Genomic DNA, 20,289 nt, shown 5'->3' on the forward strand with positions numbered 1-20,289 from the left:
CCCCATGAACTGGAATTGTGGATAAAGATGAAAACAACAATGTCATTGAGCAATTTTTATACATCAACACTGACCTTGGCTTGTCTCTGTCTGTCATTCTCCTGTAGGTCAGTGATTTGCTGGGCGAAGCAGCCCCCAAGCAGCGGGCCACACTCACTGTGTCCTGCCGATCGGAGGTGGGTTGGAGCTCCCTGGGTCAGCAGCAGCACTTACGGGAGTTCCTTGAGTACAGACTGAACCCTGAGCCTGTGCTCCCCAAGATGGAGGGAGTCACAGAGTTCACGGAGTACATCTCCGAGACGGTGGATGTGCCTTCTCCCTTTGACCTCCTGGAGCCGCCCACATCTGGAGGCTTCCTGAAACTGTCCAGGCCCTGTTGTTACATCTTCCCTGGGGGGAGGGGTGACTCGGCCCTGTTCGCGGTCAATGGCTTCAACATCCTAGTGGATGGAGGCTCTGAACGGAAATCATGCTTCTGGAAGCTGGTCAGACACTTGGACCGCATCGACTCAATTCTACTCACTCACATTGGTGCAGACAATCTGCCAGGCATCAACGGACTCCTTCAGAGGAAAATAGCAGAGCAGGAGGAGGAGCAGTCACAAGGCTCAACCACCTACAGTGATTGGATGAAAAACCTGATCTCGCCAGAGCTTGGTGTGATCTTCTTCAATGTACCCGAAAAGCTACGTATGCCAGAATCAAACCTAAAGGTCAAGCGCAGCATCGAGGAGGCCTCCCTCACGTTGCAGTACCTCAACAAACTGGGAATCAAGCCGGAGCCTCTCTGTAGACTGGTCAGCAACACTATTGAGCCTTTCACTCTTTTTCATAAGATGGGGGTGGGCAAGTTAGACATGTATGTTCTGAACCCCGTCAAGGACAGTAAGGAGATGCAGTTTCTCATGCAGAAGTGGGCTGGTAACAGCAAGGCCAAAACAGGCGTTGTGCTCCCCAATGGAAAAGAGGGAGAAATATCCGTACCTTACCTGACGTCAGTTACAGCATTAGTCGTGTGGCTTCCTGCCAATCCTGCCGAAAAGATTGTCAGAGTGCTGTTCCCTGGAAACGCACCACAAAACAAAGTCCTGGAGGGACTAGAGAAATTAAAGCACCTTGACTTCTTGCGATACCCAGTAGCCACACAAAAAGACATAGCCTCAGGGGCTCCTCCCTCTGTTGTAAAACAGACAAAGTTAAAGCAAAGGACAGACAGCAAAGAAAGTCTGAAATCATCTCCCAAGACTACAAAACCCCTTAAGAAAGAAGCAGATGATGAGGTATCGGCAGTCACAGAGGCAAAGAGTGACTCTGTAAAGGAGAACAAGATAGAGAAAAAGGAGAAGAAACTTAAAGAGAATGAAAAACCCACAAAAATAATAAAATCCAAGACTGATGCACCAGAAAAGAAAAAACTATTGAAGGAGAAATCCTTGAAAAAACATTCAAAGGAAAGGGCATCCAAGATGGATGAGAAAAAAGAGATCAAGAAAGTCAAGAAAGTTGACACAGCTAAAAAAGAAGAGAAAAAAGACCCCAAAGTTGACAAGAAAAAAGATGCGTCTAAGTCAGAGTTGAGAAAGATAACAAAACCTGATTTAAAACCCCTCACACCAGAGGTCAGAAGGACCCTGCACAGGGCAAAAGTGTCAAGTAAACCCAAAACCGACAAAAGCAAAGGCAAAGCGGCCAAGGCAGAGCCGGCTGAACCCAAACCTGAGGAACCAGCAGCAGAGACCATTCAACCTGAGCCACTACAGAATGGGGGTGTTGAGGGCATATCTGCTTCCTCCACTCCAGAGGATCTTACCAAGGACTTTGAGGAGTTAAAACAAGATGAGATATCATCAGAGCCACCAGAGAGTGCAGTGGAGACACCAGCAGAGGAAAGCATGGCCGAATCCCCTACCCAGGAGGAGGAGAAAGAACAGGAAACTGTCTCTAAAACTCCACCAGGCACAAAGTCTCCTGAGAAGGGAGTAGCCACAGCAATGGAAGTTGAAACTGAATCTCAAAGCAAAGAGGACAAATTAACACAAGAGCATAAAGAAGAATTACAAGCAGAGGAAGTGGAACTATATGAGGATGAGGGAGCTGCAGTTGAAGATGATGAAGAGGAAGAAAAAGAAGGCCCAATTGCAGAGAGGAAAACATTTCAGGAAGAGGAAGATATGGGGATAGGGGAGGAAGAAGATGATGCAAAAGATGATGTGAAGGATAATGAACTAGACAGGAAACATGAGGTGGAGGAAATGGAGAAAGTTGAAAAGCCCACAGATATGGTGGTAACAAAAGAGGAAAGCAGAAGGCCTTCATCCCAGGAGGAGGAACAGGAAGAAGATGGACATGTTGTTGAAAAGGCTGAGCTGGAAAAGGTAGAAGTTTTAGACATGATAGCAGATGAAGAAGTCAAAATCAAACCTGAAGCGGGAGAGAAAGACACATTGGCCAAGAATGGGGAAAGCAAAGCAGTTAAACATACTCCTGGAGCTAAAGAGGAGGATGAGGAAGATGAAGAGGGCTACGTGTCAAATGTGGGAGGCGCTAGAGTCGACACAGTGTCAACACTGCAAGGAACTGGTGCAGCCGAGCCCATCTCCTTCATTCAAGACGAAACCATTCCCGGCAACTCCGAAACTGAACAGACCATCTCTGATGAGGAAGTTCACGAAGAGGCTGATGACAGGATACTAAACCTCCAATACGAAGTGGGTACATATGACATCTCTGTCCCAGATCAGACAGGCTCCTTTGACACCATCCATGGGATGAAGGAGATGCAAGCATCAGCTATGGCTGATGTAACAGCCAAAGGTTTCATTTGTGGACAGGAGCAAGTATCGGTATTCACTAACATCATTGCTGCTCCCTTGGCTGAGGAGGAACATGTTTCCTCAGCCACATCCATCACAGAGTATGATAAATTGTCCTCCTTCCCCACCTCTATTGCAGAGGACCAATCAGTGGCCTCTGTCGCAACACCTCAGACTGAGGAAACAGGCAAAAGCTCTCTGCTTCTTGACACTGTTAATAGCGTTCCCCTGGCAATTCCAACGGAGGCCACACATGGGAAAGAACATTTACACTCTGCTGGGACCATCTCACCAACATCCTCCTTAGAGGAAGACAAGTACATGAAGTCAGTTCCATCCAAAGAGTGCCTGTCAGTTATCTCTGATTTGAAGACAGAGGCTAAGGTCATCAAGACTCATGATGAAGAGGAGGAAGAAGATCAGGACCAAACTCCTAACACTGATATTTCACTTGGGGAGAGCTATGCCTCCCCTCAAATGCTCCAGGATAGAGATAGGGATGTGGAACAGCTCCCTGCTTCTGAGGCTCCTGTCTCCAAAATTGTTCAGGATTTGAAGCAGGATCACCTACCAGTTGAGGAGGTACAACTCTTTAAGTCCAAAGAAGACATCGTAACGGTGATGCCTTCAAAACCCCTTTCACCCCCACCCTCTTTCTCAAAGCCTTTTAGGTCAGACTCAATTACTTCGGAAGGTGAAGAGCGATGCTGCAGTCCAGACGATAGCACTGTGAAAATGGCCTCTCCCACACAATCCCCCCCCCCCAGTGCAACCAGCTCTCCAACTCACTCTCCTCTTCATCAGTCGCCTGTGGAGGAAAAGACCAAGGCCTTCCCAGGACTGGAGCATCAAACACAGGAGGACCTTCATGATTCAGCCACCAAAACAGAAGATAAGGATGCAAAGAAAGATCAAGCGGAAAAGGAAGATAAAGTGGATAAGAATAAAAAATTGGATGCTGACATCAAGAAAGTTGAGTCAGACACACTACCATCTTTGGAGAAATCATTTCAAAAAGACTTGCCCATTACAAAAGCAGAAGAAAAATATGGTCTCTCCCCTTCCAAAGATGAGATGCAAAAGGAACAGGAGACAACCCCTGTTACCTCTGAGTCAGTCACAGGCAAAGACGAAGCTTCCATATCAGGAAAGGAATCTCTGACAGTAGACATTTATAGTGGAAAGGCTATACTCAAAGACAGTGATGAGAAAGATGATGACCATCAACAGAAAGAATCCAAAGTGTGCAGTAAGGCTAAATTCCCAAAGGGGAAGGAGAGTAGTTTCTTAGATTATGACGATGGTGAGGATGATGACGACGATAATGATGATAGTTCTGATGTAAAACCCATCAAACAGGACATGAAGGAGAAAAATACAGAAAAAAATTACACACATGAGACTAAAACTATCAAGGAAGAGAAAGAGGAGAAAGAAAAACAAGACGTGTTTGAAGCTGAAACCATCAAGGAAGAAAAGAAAGAAACAGATAAAGTTGGTCCTATTGAAGCTACTACTGAAGGTGAACCCATCAAGGAAGATAAAGATGAGAAAATGAAGGAAAAATATTACATTCATGAAGCTGAACCTATCAAGGAAGAAAAGAAAGAAACAGATAAAGTTGGTCCTACTGAAGCTACTACTGAAGGTGAACCCATCAAGGAAGATAAAGATGAGAAAATGAAGGAAAAATATTACATTCATGAAGCTGAACCCATCAAGGAAGAAAAGAAAGAAACAGATAAAGTTGGTACAACTGAAGCTACTACTGAAGCTGAGCCCATCAAGGAAGATAAAGATGAGAAAGTGAAGAAAAAATATGACATTCATGAAGCTGACCCTATCAAGGAAGAAAAGAAAGAAACAGATAAAGTTGGTCCTACTGAAGCTACTACTGAAGCTGAACCCATCAAGGAAGAGAAGAAAGGAACAGAAAAGGTTGGTACCACTGAAGCTGAACCCATCAAGGAAGATGAAAAACATGACATTCATGAAGCTAAACCCATCAAGGAAGAGAAGAAAGAAACAGAAAAGGTTGGTACAACTGAAGCTGAACCCATCAAGGAAGATAAATATGAGAAAGTGAAGGAAGAAGATGACATTCATGAAGCTGAACCCATCAAGGAAGAGAAGAAAGAAACAGAAAAGGTTGGTACAACTGAAGCTGAACCCATCAAGGAAGATAAATATGAGAAAGTGAAGGAAGAAGATGACATTCATGAAGCTGAACCCATCAAGGAAGAGAAGAAAGGAACAGAAAAGGTTGGTACCACTGAAGCTGAACCCATCAAGGAAGATAAATATGAGAAAGTGAAGGAAGAAGATGACATTCATGAAGCTGAACCCATCAAGGAAGAGAAGAAAGAAACAGAAAAGGTTGGTACCACTGAAGCTGAACCCATCAAGGAAGATAAAGATGAGAAAGTGAAGGAAAAAGATTACATTCATGAAGCTGAACCCATCAAGGAAGATAAATATGAGAAAGTGAAGGAAAAAGATGACATTCATGAAGCTGAACCCATCAAGGAAGAGAAGAAAGAAACAGAAAAGGTTGGTACCACTGAAGCTGAACCCATCAAGGAAGATGAAAAACATGACATTCATGAAGCTAAACCCATCAAGGAAGAGAAGAAAGAAACAGAAAAGGTTGGTACAACTGAAGCTGAACCCATCAACGAAGATAAAGATGGGAAAATGAAGGAAAAAGATGACATTCATGAAGCTGAACACATCAAGGAGGAGAAGAAAGAAACAGAAAAGGTTGGTACCACTGAAGCTGAACCCATCAAAGAAGATAAAGATGAGAAAGTTAAGGAAAAAGATTACATTCATGAAGCTGAACCCATCAAGGAAGAGAAGAAAGAATCAGAAAAGGTTGGTACCACTGAAGCTGAACCCATCAAGGAAGATGAAAAACATGACATTCATGAAGCTAAACCCATCAAGGAAGAGAAGAAAGAAACAGAAAAGGTTGGTACAACTGAAGCTGAACCCATCAACGAAGATAAAGATGAAAAACATGACATTCATGAAGCTAAACCCATCATGGAAGAGAAGAAAGAAACAGAAAAGGTTGGTACAACTGAAGCTGAACCCATCAAGGAAGATAAAGATGGGAAAGTGAAGGAAAAAGATGACATTCATGAAGTTGAACCCATCAAGGAAGAGAAGAAAGAAACAGAAAAGGTTGGTACCACTGAAGCTGAACCCATCAAGGAAGATAAAGATGAAAAACATGACATCCATGAAGCTAAACCCATCAAGGAAGAGAAGAAAGAAACAGAAAAGGTTGGTACAACTGAAGCTGAACCCATCAAGGAAGATAAAGATGGGAAAGTGAAGGAAAAAGATGACATTCATGAAGTTGAACCCATCAAGGAAGAGAAGAAAGAAACAGAAAAGGTTGGTACCACTGAAGCTGAACCCATCAAGGAAGATAAAGATGAAAAACATGACATCCATGAAGCTAAACCCATCAAGGAAGAGAAGAAAGAAACAGAAAAGGTTGGTACAACTGAAGCTGAACCCATCAAGGAAGATAAAGATGGGAAAGTGAAGGAAAAAGATGACATTCATGAAGTTGAACCCATCAAGGAAGAGAAGAAAGAAACAGAAAAGGTTGGTACCACTGAAGCTGAACCCATCAAGGAAGATAAAGATGAAAAACATGACATCCATGAAGCTAAACTCATCAAGGAAGAGAAGAAAGAAACAGAAAAGGTTGGTACAACTGAAGCTGAACCCATCAAGGAAGAGAAGAAGGAAAAGGAGAAAGAGAAAGATGATACTTGTGGGGCTGAGCCCATCAAGGAGGAGGAGAATGAGAAGGAAAAATATGATACTTTTGAGTCTGAACCTACAAAACAAGAAAAACAGAAAGAAATAGAGAGTATAGTCACTTCTAAAGACGAGCTAAGCCCTTGTATCTCTACCTCTAAAGTGGAGCCAGCCTCAGACTCCACCACTACAGAAAAAATAGAGCAAGAGAAAGATAACTTTGTGGCTGAACCCATGAAAGATGAGAAGAAAGAGAAGGATGATACTTGTAAGACTGATGCCATCAAGGAGGAATTGATGGAGAGAGAACATCCGCTTAAGTCTGAACCAATGAAAGAAGAGGAAAGAGAAAAAGAGAGAGATACTTTTGACAGTGAACCGACTAAAGGAGAGCACAGAGAGAAAGAAAAGGATGATACATGTATAGTGGAATCCACCACGGGGGGCAAGAAAGAAAAAGAAAACAATACATTTTTTGAGATTGAAGTCGATCAGGAAGAGAGAATAGAGAAAGATGATACTTATGTGGCTGAATTCAGTAAAGAACAGAAGATGGAAAAGGAGCAAGAAAAAGAAGATGGTGATTTCGAAGACATCAACGATGAGAAAAGAGAGAAAGATAGAGATGAAAGTTATGAAGCTGAACCCATAAAAGGAGACGAAAGAGCAAAAGAAAGTGAAACAGCTGACACAGTCAAAGATGAGATGAGCGTGAAAGAGACAGGAAAATATGATTCTCATGAGATTGAACCTACTAAAGAGGAGAAATGGGAGAAAGAGAAAAAGGAGGTGCAAGAGAAAGATCTAAAAGAGGCTTTACAACACAGCATACAGACAACAATGTTAGAAAAAGTAGGGGTGACTTCTGCGACAAAGCTTGAATCTACATTTCAGGTTCAGTACTCAGACGGAGATGAGGAAGATGAGGAGGAAGACGAAGAGGAATCCATTTGCATGGGTGGTGCAGGCTCAAGACCTTTATCAGTGGAACCTAGACAATCAGAACACGAGATCATCTCTCAAGACCTGCTCTCAACTCAGTCATCGGAGAATGTGCTTAGTGACCAGATGAAGGACAGCCACTCTGAACAGACCACTGGGCTTGTGTCTACATTACCAAAATGGGAGACCTCTCCTGATAAAGACCTCAAAGAGCAGCATAAAGAGCGACAACATAGACTCTCCCCTGAACTAGAAAAGGACATCAAGACAACTGAGATCACATCAGGACCCAGTCAAGAGTCCACCATTGGTTTCCCTACCTTGAAAGAGGAGCCAGCCTCTGCTATGCCTACCACCAAAGTAGAGCCAGCCTCTGACTCCACCACTACAGACAAACAGCCTATAGGTTCAACATTATTAAGCACTGACAGCAAGGCCAGTGTGACGGAATCCACCCAGCATGAAACACTGCTGCTATCTATGACAACAAGCAAAGAAGCATCAAATACGGATGAAAAGACAAAGCATGTTTCTCCAAAAGAAGATGAGAAACCAGGCAAGGAAGCTGAGATGGAAATTGAAAAAGAGCGGGAAGTTGCTTCCCCAGAGCATACACAACCTTGCTCATATTTTGTCTTGGATAAAGATTCTGAGAAGGTTCCCGAGAAAGTGAGCCACGTCGATGCTAAAAAATCAGACAGTGCCTCTGAAAAAGTGAAAGGTTTTGACAAAATAACAACAGAGAAGGAGACTGTCAGTGTGAGCTTGCAAGAGGATCAGGGCTTTGACGTGTCTAAGTATGAACCCTATGAAAAGCCCATTTCAAAAGAAAAGGAATCAGACTATAAAGAAGACCGTGAGGTTTCTAGAGAGTTTGATTGGTCAACACAAATTGGCATTGATGATAATAGGAACGTTAGCCAGGCAGATGCTGGTGCAGCTGCATTCTACTCAGAGGACGAGGAAAAAGAGGAACCGCTGTCATTCAGCAGAGTTGATTACACCCCTCCACCTTTCCCCAAGAGCGAGAGAAGTCTCCATTGCAGCTCAAGTGCCTTCACTGAACACAATGACAAAGAGAAAGGTCAAGAGGAAGTGAGTGATAGGAAGGAGGGACAATCTACACCACACGTGGAAAACAGCTTTATGTATACAGAGACTCAAGACAACAAAACCACCCCAGCAGCAGAGCCATGCTCATTTGCTTTCAGTCTCAAAGAAGATAAACCTGAAAAGGTTGAGAAGGATGAAAAGAAGGACAAGACTGGAGCATCTCCCAGTGTAGAGGAGTATTTACCAGTCCAGTCAGGCAGAAAGGAAACAGCCTCTCCCTCATGGAGTCAATCCAACATCGATGCCCAAGCCTCAGCTACAGTCATGCCTTTTGAAGACATCCCTGAGAAGCAGACCACAGAGAAAGAGAAAGAGAAGGAAAAAGATGAGCCAGTGAAAGACTATATGGATTCATCTGATAGTGAGAGAGGAGACTCTCCCTGTGGTCGCTACTCACCAACGGAAAAAGACATGTTACCTCATCAAGCTTTGCCTAAGGAAAAGGACAATCAGGCCACTGCTGCCCCCTTGGCCGCATATTCAGGACAGCTCCTAGACGATAATGTTCTTGCATCTGAGTGCATTGAAATTGGCAGCTCTATCACCAGTAAATCTACAATGGGCTATTCTGAGAGAGAAGGCACTCCGGACAGTGTAGATAAGAGGCTACTGGTGGTGGGAGAGGATTATGATGATGAGGAAGATGATGCAGAAGAAGCCAATGATCTAGATGTGGAGAAGGGCGCGAGAGAGCAGTCTGAAAAAGAAATCTGTAAATCTATATTGGATGATACCACTACTTCTAAACGTCCTGTGACAAAGGAAGAGGACAAGAAGACCCTCTCACCCGAACCTGAACCCAGCCTCCTCAAAAAAGAGGAACCTTCCCATTCAATGACCACAAGCAGCCCTCCACCAGCAGATACTGCAGATTCCCTTTTGAAGAATGTAGTTGGGGCCTTGCCACTCCAGTCTGGCAGTTCCACTGCAATAGAACAAACAGCATCTGGAGGATATCCTTCTGAATCCTCAGAGTATTCCGAGGACAGCCAACTGGGGTTAAAGGAGGAGAGGTTTGACAGTCCTGACCCCTCTTTGCCCACCAAGTCCAGTGAAGATAAACATTACAGTCAGGGAGACATTGAAGCTGACAGGCAGAGAACCCCAGATACCACTAGTAGAAAACCTGAGGAAGATCCTTCGTGTTACCTCTCATCTGCCTCAGCTTTTCTATCAACCAGCCACCAGTTGGGGGAGGAGTTAGAGACCCCTGTCAGAATGTCTAGTGGCCCCTACAGGACAGATTCTGAGGGTGCTTCCTTTGAGTATTCTTCCTTCAAAGATGAAGACTCCTCAGCCATGCACTCAACCCTCTCAACCTCAGGGGTCATGTTAAAGGATGAGTACCTAGAGGCATCTGAAAAGCTTACCTCAACAACCACAGCTACATTCAGTCTGACAAAAGTCTTTCCAGTCTTAGCTACTCCAGCCAAAGACATTACTGAACAAGACTCATCATCAAGCCCTGAGATGGACAAGGGTCAAACCTCGGATAACTTTCATAAACTTGAGGGCATTGTTGAAACCAAAACCATAACGTCTGCTGGAGCTTCAGAACCACCATGTTCCCAGCTGTCCAAACCCGCTGAAACCATATCCACTTCAAGGGCTTTCTTTGAGGTTTCCCCATTGCAAAGAGCTGATTCTTCTGACAGAGAATCCCAGGGCTCAGTGGCCAGCAAAGAGTCCTACACTTGCAAAATGGAGGACAGTACTCTTCCGTGCCGCATTGAATGCCAGAAATTTGCAGTGACAGAGCAAGAAGAACGCATGCTGTCCATGGCTGAGACATACATGGTCACTATCAACTCCAGTACAACCACAACAGTGTCCCAATCTGATGGGGCGACAAAACCACAGCAGTCAACTGAAGCCTCTTCCGACGGGGCTACTGAGGTTAGCACAAGTCCCCAAGAAGTCCTCAGTGGAGCTAGCAAAGCCTCTTGTGCCACCACAGCAGACCTGCCTAAAACAGAACAGGAAAAAGAGGAAAAAGAGACAAAGGATGAGAAAGATAAGATGGTAATGAAAGAGGAAGAAATTAAGGAGATCAAGGCAGAGACCCTAAAGGAGTACACAAAAATGCCAGAGCAGAAGGATAAGGAGGAGACAAAACAGATGGATGAGAAGAAAGAGGTGGCTGGAGAGAAGGAAAAGGTAGAGGAGGAGGAGAAAGTAGAGGAAAATAAGTTGAAAGAGAAAGACGGGGAGGCAGAGGAGAAGAAAGACAAGACTGTTGAGAAGGAGAGTGAGAAAGAGAATGAGAGGAAGGAGGGAGAGAAAGAGAAGATAGAGGATAAAAAAGCAGAGAAACAGGAAGAGAAGATTGTCGAAAGAAGGAGGAGTAGCTTATCTGACTGGGAACTCCTACAAGGGCCGGGCGCATGCCCAAGTGCCCCTCCTCCAGGCTATGAAGACGAGGAGGAAGAAGCGTATGAAATGGAAGAAGCAGAGGAAGAATATGTTAAAAAAGAATGTGTATCCACAGGCGAGCCCACCCCTCTGTCCACAGCAGAACATGCCCACCATACAAAGGCATCTGCAAAAGCAGATGGAGAATCCAGTTGCCCCACTGACTTGCATATGGAGGCAACCTCCATCTCCCCCCCTGGCTATTCCTCATGTGAATTCAAACACCGCAAAGGGGAGATCTCCCCATCCTTCATTAACCCCAGTCCACATGCCCTCTCCAGCGATGATGGTGAAGAGGACAAAGAAAGCGACCACTCTCAGGAGGGGGATGAAGATGACCGTGAGCAACACTCGGTCAAGAGGAGGTCTCACAAGCAGAAGCGACAGCACATTCAAAGTGGAGCTGCTGGAGCTGGAGTGGGATCACACCCAGTTTCCATGCCTCCTGGTGGCATGGCAACTGGACTTGGGATAGTGCTAGCTGGAGAGGAGACGCCCCCCACATCAGCAAGTGACTCGTTGGCGTCCCAGTCGGACTCGGACGTACCTCCCGAGACCGAGGAGTGCCCGTCGATAACCGCAGAGGGAAACCTGGACTCTGACGAAGATGCAGAACACCTGCCGGTGGATAAACTATCAGCCTCCGCCACAGGAGGGGGCACCCAACCCCCTTCACCCAGATCAGCTGCGAAGGCCCATGACCCCCCACCTGCCCCCATGAAGGATCCGCTCCCCCACCTGCCTCACCCTGATGTGTGCATGGTGGACCCAGAGGCCCTCCCTGACAACGAGAGCAGCACAGAGAAAATGCTCAAGAAGGACCACAAGACCACCAAGAGCCTGCGGAAGGGCCTGGGCAAGCCTAAGTCTGCGTCCCCAGCCCGGAAGGGGAAACGATCTACCACCCCTGTGAAGCAGGCCTCCAAGGATTCCTCGCCTCGATCGGCCTCTCTGAGGAGGAGGGACACGGAAAGGAGCTCCAGGCTGACGAGGATGTCCGAGGGCCTGGGATCCAAGGGGGACCTACACGCTCCAGGGAAAGGCCTTGTGAATGGCGTCAAGAGCAATTTGGGTAGGTAAAAATAAGGTATGATGATACGACTCAATATTTAGATATGATGATATGACTCCATATTCAGTAGACACTTTCACGCCTGTAAAAGGTTTAGGAAACTTTAACAACTTAATTTACGTTCAAAGATAATAGAAATGTAATAGGCCTACCTTCGTTTCAAAATCCTTCCCCAGGACTTTATGACACACAATTCCCCATTCTAATTTACCCTTGATTTACGTAGACATATAAGTCTGAATCCCCCCCCCCAGTCAAACAGAGGAAAAGTCATTAGTCATTCTCAAGTCATTAGAGACTTATACAATTTTACATTATGGTCCTCCTCCTCCAGGTACCAACTCCCAGAAATCTAGTTCAGCCGTCCCCCCTGGTCCTCCAATCTATGTGGACCTGGCCTACGTGCCCAACCATTGCAGTGCTAAGAACGTGGACCAGGAGTTCTTCAAGCGGGTACGTGCTGCGTACTACGTGGTGAGCGGCAACGACACAACCGGTGGAGAGCCCAGTCGTGGGGTCCTGGATTCCCTGCTCGAGGGCAAGGCCGCATGGGGCTCCAATCTACAGGTGCTTACTCTCATTCTCTTTGCATACATGCAGTCTCTGTTGTTATGTAAATGTTGTTAGACTTTTTTTCCACATTGTAAGTATAGATATTTTTAACTTTTCTCCACATTGTTAATTCATTTTGTTTGGACTTTTCTCCACATGTCCATTAGCCTGTGTTTTCTCGCTGCGGAGGCATTCTGCACCACTGCTATTCTCAGGATCCACCGGGATATATGCAGAATCATTGATCTGAATCACTTGTAAAATAGAAAATTACACACTTGGTAGTGCCAACAGATGCTTGACAATGCTTTCGACAATGTTTGCCAGACACTGAGACTGACATAGAGTAATTATTTATGAGCAGTCAGATTGTAACATTCACGATGTAACTGTCAATGTTGTTCTACAGTAATTTGCATTCCGGCAGTTTGAATAATGACAATGATGTAATTAACATTTCCTGTTGAGTATCGCACAGTACTCCCAGTGGGCAAAGCTGGTTGCCATCAGAGCAATGTATTTAGAGAGTTGGGCCAATGCGGTTTCTGCATTATGACGCAATTACATGACACTTCAACATTCTATGGCAGCCATATTAGCTCCCCATTAATGTTACATGGTGAATATTTAAACAATGCTATGCAATTGAACGTTTAGAATTAGAACAATATTCAAAATTCTAAAAGTTGGCCCAACACTCGTAAATTCACTCTGGCTATCTACTCTGATTTCAGAGCACTCTCGTCTGAGTGTGTCAGAGCGCAGAATAACTGATGAATTTACAAAGGCTCAACACCCATTGAATATGGCCGGTGTCAGTAAACGTCGGCAAAAAAGAGGGATTAAATTGTTGTCAGCAGCAGCCAGTTACAGGCACCAATACTCTGGATCACATGAAAACAGCCTAACCAGTTCTTCTAGGGCGATTAAAATGGTCAGAGTGAGCTGTTCTCTCATTTGTGTCCGGAAGAAGCTAAGAAGCTAGCAAACGTTAGCCAGTTAGCTTGGGTACTTGACTGCCGTTGTGAGGTCAGAACGCTCGGATCAACCCTATTCCTCAGCCAGAGTTTCCAGTGTGCGCTGACCATGCTCTGAATTGATGAATTCCCAGAGTGCACTCTGGTACTCCAGATTGAATTTACGAACACCCGCTAAATATATGGCTCTGGTTGCAATATCATCAGTATGACATCTTGTGTCAAGTTGTATACTGGTTTTAATACGACATTTTGAAAAACATTAATTAGCATCTGGCAAAACATGTCTTTATCTGGTTGTAATCTGACCAGATAACATCTAGAATATAACGTTTTAGGATTGTCAGGAAAATTATTTTCCTGGTTGGTTATAATCTGCTTATATGAAATATTATTGAACATAAAAAACTGTTAAGAACAAGATATAACATTATGCTGCCTAATTTTGCCGGCTGGGCTGATTGCTTGATTAATGTATTGATGTACAGTATTGTTAGTTTTGACTCATACATGTCCTCCTCTCTAACCTAGGTGACTCTGATCCCTACTCATGACACAGAGGTGACGCGGGACTGGTACCAACAGACACATGAAAAACAGCAGGACCTGAACATTATGGTCCTGGCCAGCAGCAGCACAGTGGTCATGCAGGACGAGTCTTTCCCTGCCTGCAAGATTGAGTTCTAAGTTCTGCACCCCTTGCTATTTTTCCCCACCTCCCCTCATCACTCCATATTTGGCAGGTAGAGAGAGGTCCTTTGCTACTCTCTATCCTCCCAAAGCCTTCTCTTCTGTCAGCTCTACATTTTGCTCTCTCATGGTGTAAGATTCCATTGCATTTGCTGTAGTCTTCGGTTGGCGTACTGGCTTCCAACTGGTCAATGTCACCTGAGAACAGCCACCTCTGTCAGGCAGAAACATTGATATAGGGTCCATGGTAGCTGTAAAAAGGTGTGAGGTGCATTCATTTCTAGCACGCGTTCTGTTTAAAACAACATACTTGCACGATGAAACCACCTCTTTATTTGATCTTAATCCATTTTGCTTTTCTCATATAACCTCCCCAACAAGCACATTTTGTGATCATCTGTGATGAGGGTAATTCTCAATAGTTATTTCAAAGCTTTCCCATCATACTGCACCCAAATCAACATCTAAATGGACAACACTTTCCAACTAAAAGAGCCATCTTAACAATGTCAACTCCCAGTCAATGAAGATGGTGCACAGTTGTCACATTCAACATGCGAAACCTAAACAGTCTTACTGATCGTCTTAAACTCAGAGAAATACCCAACAAAAGGAAATACAATTAAAAAATTGCACATCCAGAAGGGCCAAAGTAAGTGCCAAAACACTTTTGAGGTGTTTAACACTCTCCAAAATAAGTCCAAAACCGTTAAGAGGTGAACAGTTAGTTGATCTCAATTGTACGCAGACTACGCACAATGTTGTATGATGGTAGTATTTTTGTAAGTATCTTCAGTTGAGGCTTTGTTTTCGATATGAGATATTACTCCTGTTTGGAGATATTACGTAAGATGCAGCTTTCTATTCTATAGCGTTTGGCTTTCTTAGTACTCTTAACTACGTCAACTGATGTTCCAACAAAAAAGGACTATACCACATTGCTTGTTGTGAAGCTTTAGGAGGCGCCTGAAGGTGCCACTTTTATTTAAAGAACTAGCTTTTATGGGTTATTTCCCTCAGTAGCTGAAGTATGATGCTTGCATTTAGCTCAAACTCCTTCCTTGAAGAAGTAGAGGGTTCTTGACCGTGTGTCTAGTCCTTGCAGTCTCCAAGTATGGAGTACAAACGTGTTCTGATACCTAAACGTTTGGCTGGGTGTACGCTAAAGTGAACGTTATACTGTAGGTACCGGGCAATGGGATGGTATTTCTGTATTTACCATATTTCGGCTGGACGTAATGGTTCTTTATAAATATCTGAAGTCCTTATCATCGTCTTTGTTGGTTGTATTAGATGAATACTCAATGAAAAACATACCGTATAAACATTATATATTGATATATGGAGAGATTGTATTAGAGGTATGCTATTTTGTGATAACACAGCAGAGGAGGATGTTAAATGCAGTTTCATTACATTTGACGTTTTCTCACGTTTATTTATATTATACTGTCTGTGTGAAACTATTTAATGAAGCGATGGAAACTGCAGTGGCCTTCCATGGAGAATGTAGCAATAGAGTCTAGTCCGTCCTTGTGAGACTGGGTTGTGTGGAGGTTGTGTGGGTGTTATTTTGCAAAAATGACTGTGGTGGTAGGCGGTCGCTCTCATGTGCCTTCTGGTTGTGGTATATTGGGCAAGAGAGAAGGATTAGAGAGGAGTATTATAAGGGTTTCTCTTTCGATGTAGCCATTGTGGAGAGGTGAACTTGTATCCAGGGATAAGTCAAGGAACTGTGGAGAAAATGCAAATCGATAGTTGTTGCCCAGGAATATCTAGTTAGCTTAATATCCATATGGATGGATGCTGTATACGCACACAGTTGGTAGGTGAAAAGCTAATTAGCCAGCTTAGCCAGCACATTTAGATTCAGTTACTTATAGGCTGGTCAGCATTTGTCCCCTATCTTAAAGTGTCAACCAGACAATGTATCAAACAATAACATGATCAAAGAGCAAGGTATTGCACCAAGCAGGAATGCACTTTCCCGGAGGGGAGACGAGGGGTTTAGGAGTGGGGCTGCGGTTCTAGTGAGAGAAGAACAGAAAATATATGATTATCATTCTTTACCATAATGTGAACTATGGTAGCGTTTGATTTTAGAACAAGTACCTAGCGAAAGCACTCCATACTGTATGTAAATAAAAAAAATGAGTTGTTCTTCAGAATGATTTCTTAATTGAAGAGGTAAAAAAATAAAAATAACGTAGGTAGCTATTTATCTAGTTAAAAAAATAAATAAATGTTCAACCCTAAGATAATATTTGTCAGACGAGCATGAGTGTGATGCTGTTGATTGTAGTGGGTAGAGATGTGGCAATGTGTACCACAGGTCAAGTAGAATTAAGTTGTGTGTTGAAGTATGTGCATGAGTGGTACACACGGAGACAGGGTTGGGTTTTGAAGATACATCATAGTGGGTTTTTTATGCTGAGTTAGCCAGTGTGGTGTGTATTTTTGTTGGTTAATCAGGAGGTGGAGCTTCTTAAAATTGTCGCACTGTTCATTGGAGCTCATTACAAATCTGATTCGCATTTAATTCCATTAGAGCTTAGTTACATTTTGATTAATGTTATGTTTTATTACATTTTGGAGGTTTTTTTGGTAGTTGTATTTATCAAATTAATTTACAGTTATGTATACATGATCAGTATTAGATTTTTTGATTTTTGTATTGTTTTTCAATATCAGTTACAGTACATGTAGGACTAACGCAATTATGAATGTCTCTTCTGTTTACATTTGTTAGATTGTATTTTCAAAAAGATTACTGAACATTTATTTTATAATAAGCGTCTGATTGTCATAGATTTTTTTTTTTCTTAGTGATTCTTAAAATGTAATGTGTTTCTCTTTAGAACTGCTGCGTTGTGTATTTGGGGCTCCTGAGTTGAGGCCAGAGAGAGTGGATTGGGTGGGGCAGACTCATTCTCTCCCTCTATCGGACTCAGAACCTAGACGGTGTGTCCTCTTAGGCTTAAACCATTAACCCACAGTCTGCAGCCATCTTGCGTTAGCCTGAGAAGGATGCCATCCTTGTCCTTTTGTTGAACTCACTCAAATGTGCTGAAAATACCGTATTGTAAGCTGATATAACAGTATGCAGGAGAGCATCCCCCAGGTCTGTTCTTAGACCGGCAGCAGAGCTAGCCAGACTCGCGCAACTCCGAGTGAACGTTTCCTTTCAGTATTATTAAGATACTCAATGTGTAAGCTACAGATTTATTATGCACTGCGATAGCGTTGATATGCATGTCATGTTGAATACTGTTTAGAGTCACCTAGGTTAGAGAGAGGGAGGGCATGTATGAATCAAATGTATCAATACATTGATCAAGCCATCAGCCCAGCCGGCAAAATTAGGCAGTATAACGTCATATTTGGTTCTTAACTGTTTTTTTCTGGTCAAGAATAAATCATAAACAGAAAATAATTTCATATTCTAGATGTTTCTGGTCAGATTACAACCAGATAAAGACATGTTTTTTCGGGATGCTAAATTACATACCCCAGGATAAAAGGTGCCACACTAAGCCTATGAGAGGTTGTCAGTGAAGGTAGAAATATATGGCCTTGGATAATTTACAATATGTTGCAAGTGTTTCTAAACTGAACTTATCAAACTATACAGCGGTGTACAGACCTAGTACTGTATGGGTGAGGGAAATCTGAACCAGGGTCAAGATGCGCTGTTTAATAACGCATATATTGTATGGGTTTTCTGAGTGGTCTGACATGTATTGTCCTCAAGTCTGACTCAAGTCTGAGTTTGTTTTTAATTGTGGTGAAGCAATCTTGGGGACTTGATTTCAAATACACGGCCTTAGGATGAAGCATCCTGGGGCCTTGGCAGAACGCTGTGAAACTCAATACAGAAATATATACAACAAATATGACTTTGCAGGAGCAGATTAATCTAAACCTGAAATAATACTGAATGTACGGTTGGTATTATGTATGGGTTGCACCTACGTTACTCGGTCGCGTCGTTGCCATTGTTCTCAATGTTCTACAAATGCCGCAGCATATCGATGTCCGACTGATGCGTAAGGCTCAGTCTATCTGAATGGGGGCTAATGACTTACGTCAAAATTACACTATAGTGGCCTGGAAATACGATGGCACTGCTAGAGTAAACAAATAATTCTGGCATCATTATGTCGTCTAGTTTACTTTAGAGAGATGGCCATGTTGCGACGAGCTAGCAAAGTTGGTCAGAAATAGCTAGCAATACTAACGTTAGCTAGCAAAAATGTCAGCGCTCTCCCCTCAAGCCTAACTTGGCTATAGTTATACGGCATCACAATGATGACAAAAGCTTGTCCTACTCATTATTTGCCTCCTTTTGAAATGTCATCGTGTTTTCAAGCCACAGTAATGCACTTTAAGACTCAATATTCATCAGTACCTATTGAGACTGCGTTGGGTAGAATTCTCAGCTGGGCATCGGTCCCGAAACGTACGTTCAAAACAATATTGTAACGAAACGTGCAACCCATGAATACTCAATGCTGCTGGAGAAGAAAAAACGAACAAACATACAATTGTACACCAATATATCCGAAATCAGTGGAGGATAGCCTAAGGAAGTGACGGACTACTGTTATTCGGATTTAAGTTCTAGAACAAAAATTGAACTCAAAATGGATATCTCATTTTATTCATATTGCAGTGGCTGTTGTTTAATTTTCAGTTATGTCCAAGAGGAAAAAACGGTGAAAAAGTTGGTGTCCAATACTTACAGAAACACACTTACAATAACACAGAAAAAGTACCAACTGCAGCTGCAGCTTTTTATTTTCCTGAATATGACTTGAAAACATTGAAACAAAAAATAAATTACAAGTTAAATGAATGATACATGTACATTCATGTGCGGTACATGGATGTACATGTATATACACCTTAAAACAAAATCAAAATAGACATGTTATGAAACATGATCCTTCTTGTTATACATTTTACATGTTAGAGGATTTGAATCAAGCCTATCAAAATCCTAGGCATTGAACAAAGAAACAGTCAATGCTGGCTACTGTAAGGACAGATGAAAAATAACAAATACATTTCAGTTCAGTCTCTCTCATTATGAAACAATGAAGTCATTTGAACATAAGTTCTCTATCATTCTCCCATCTTATCTCTCTGCATGTGATCTATTTAGTTATTATCCTGAATGTAATGATTTATTAACATGGAAATAAAACAAGAAATGCTCTCTTAAAACCGTATATTTGAAACAGGCGATTGTTTAACTGGTACTGGGATGGCATATAATATTACTGGGCTGTGCTTTACTGTTTTGCCCTAAGATGTTGTTATTATAAGAAAACGCTGTACTACTGTAGTTCTTCTGTTTTTGCCGCTGTATTAATCATAGTTCTGTTACTATCTTCAGTGCAATATTCTCTCGCTCTCTCTCTCTCTCTCTCTCTCTCTCTCTCTCTCATGCTCTCTCTCTCTTTAAATCTAAAATGCAAAACTAGAACTACTGCGGATTCATTGTAAAAGGGAAACAGCCTGGTGATGGCAAATAAAAATACATTTATTGAAATCAGACCATGAGCCTCTGTTGTTGTTTTGGGATCTTTCTCTCTTATGTGAGTCAGTGTTGTGTCGTGTTGTGACTCCTATGTAAATGAGGGGGAGGAGGAAGGGTTGGCATATGCAGACTAAATTGAACACATGGGGAAAGATGTATTAGTTCAAATGTAGCCAAAAGGAGAAATGAATGAAATAACTGAAAATATAATGTGTTATCCTCACCATACAACTATGGACACCATTCACCAGGTTTCCCCAACTGGCGGCCCACGGGCCAAATGTTTTATTTGTCCCTCCAAGTTTTCAGAGAATTTTTCCAAGTGATTTTAATTTTGGAAATCTGTTCCCAAGTATTCCAACGCATAATAGAGACATGTGATCATATACAAATGTAAGC

The 20,289-nt window shown here is 42.9% G+C and overlaps 1 protein-coding gene across 2 annotated transcripts in view; it reads left to right on the forward strand.

Moving 5' to 3' along the window:
- Positions 1-19,907, forward strand: part of LOC106560744 (uncharacterized) — an 80,103-nt gene extending 60,196 nt beyond the window's left edge. For both annotated transcript variants that reach the window (XM_082957156.1, XM_082957157.1), the window contains 3 exons: positions 108-12,129; positions 12,464-12,696; positions 14,190-19,907. In XM_082957156.1, the coding sequence (XP_082813282.1) occupies positions 108-12,129; positions 12,464-12,696; positions 14,190-14,345 (12,411 nt within the window). In that variant the 3' untranslated portion in view covers positions 14,346-19,907. The remainder of the gene's footprint in view (positions 1-107; positions 12,130-12,463; positions 12,697-14,189) is intronic.
- Positions 19,908-20,289: the final 382 nt, after the last annotated feature.

The sequence above is a fragment of the Salmo salar genome, chromosome 10, assembly GCF_965601325.2.
Source record: "Salmo salar chromosome 10, fSalSal1, whole genome shotgun sequence".
In the NCBI taxonomy this organism is placed as follows: Eukaryota; Metazoa; Chordata; class Actinopteri; order Salmoniformes; family Salmonidae; genus Salmo; species Salmo salar.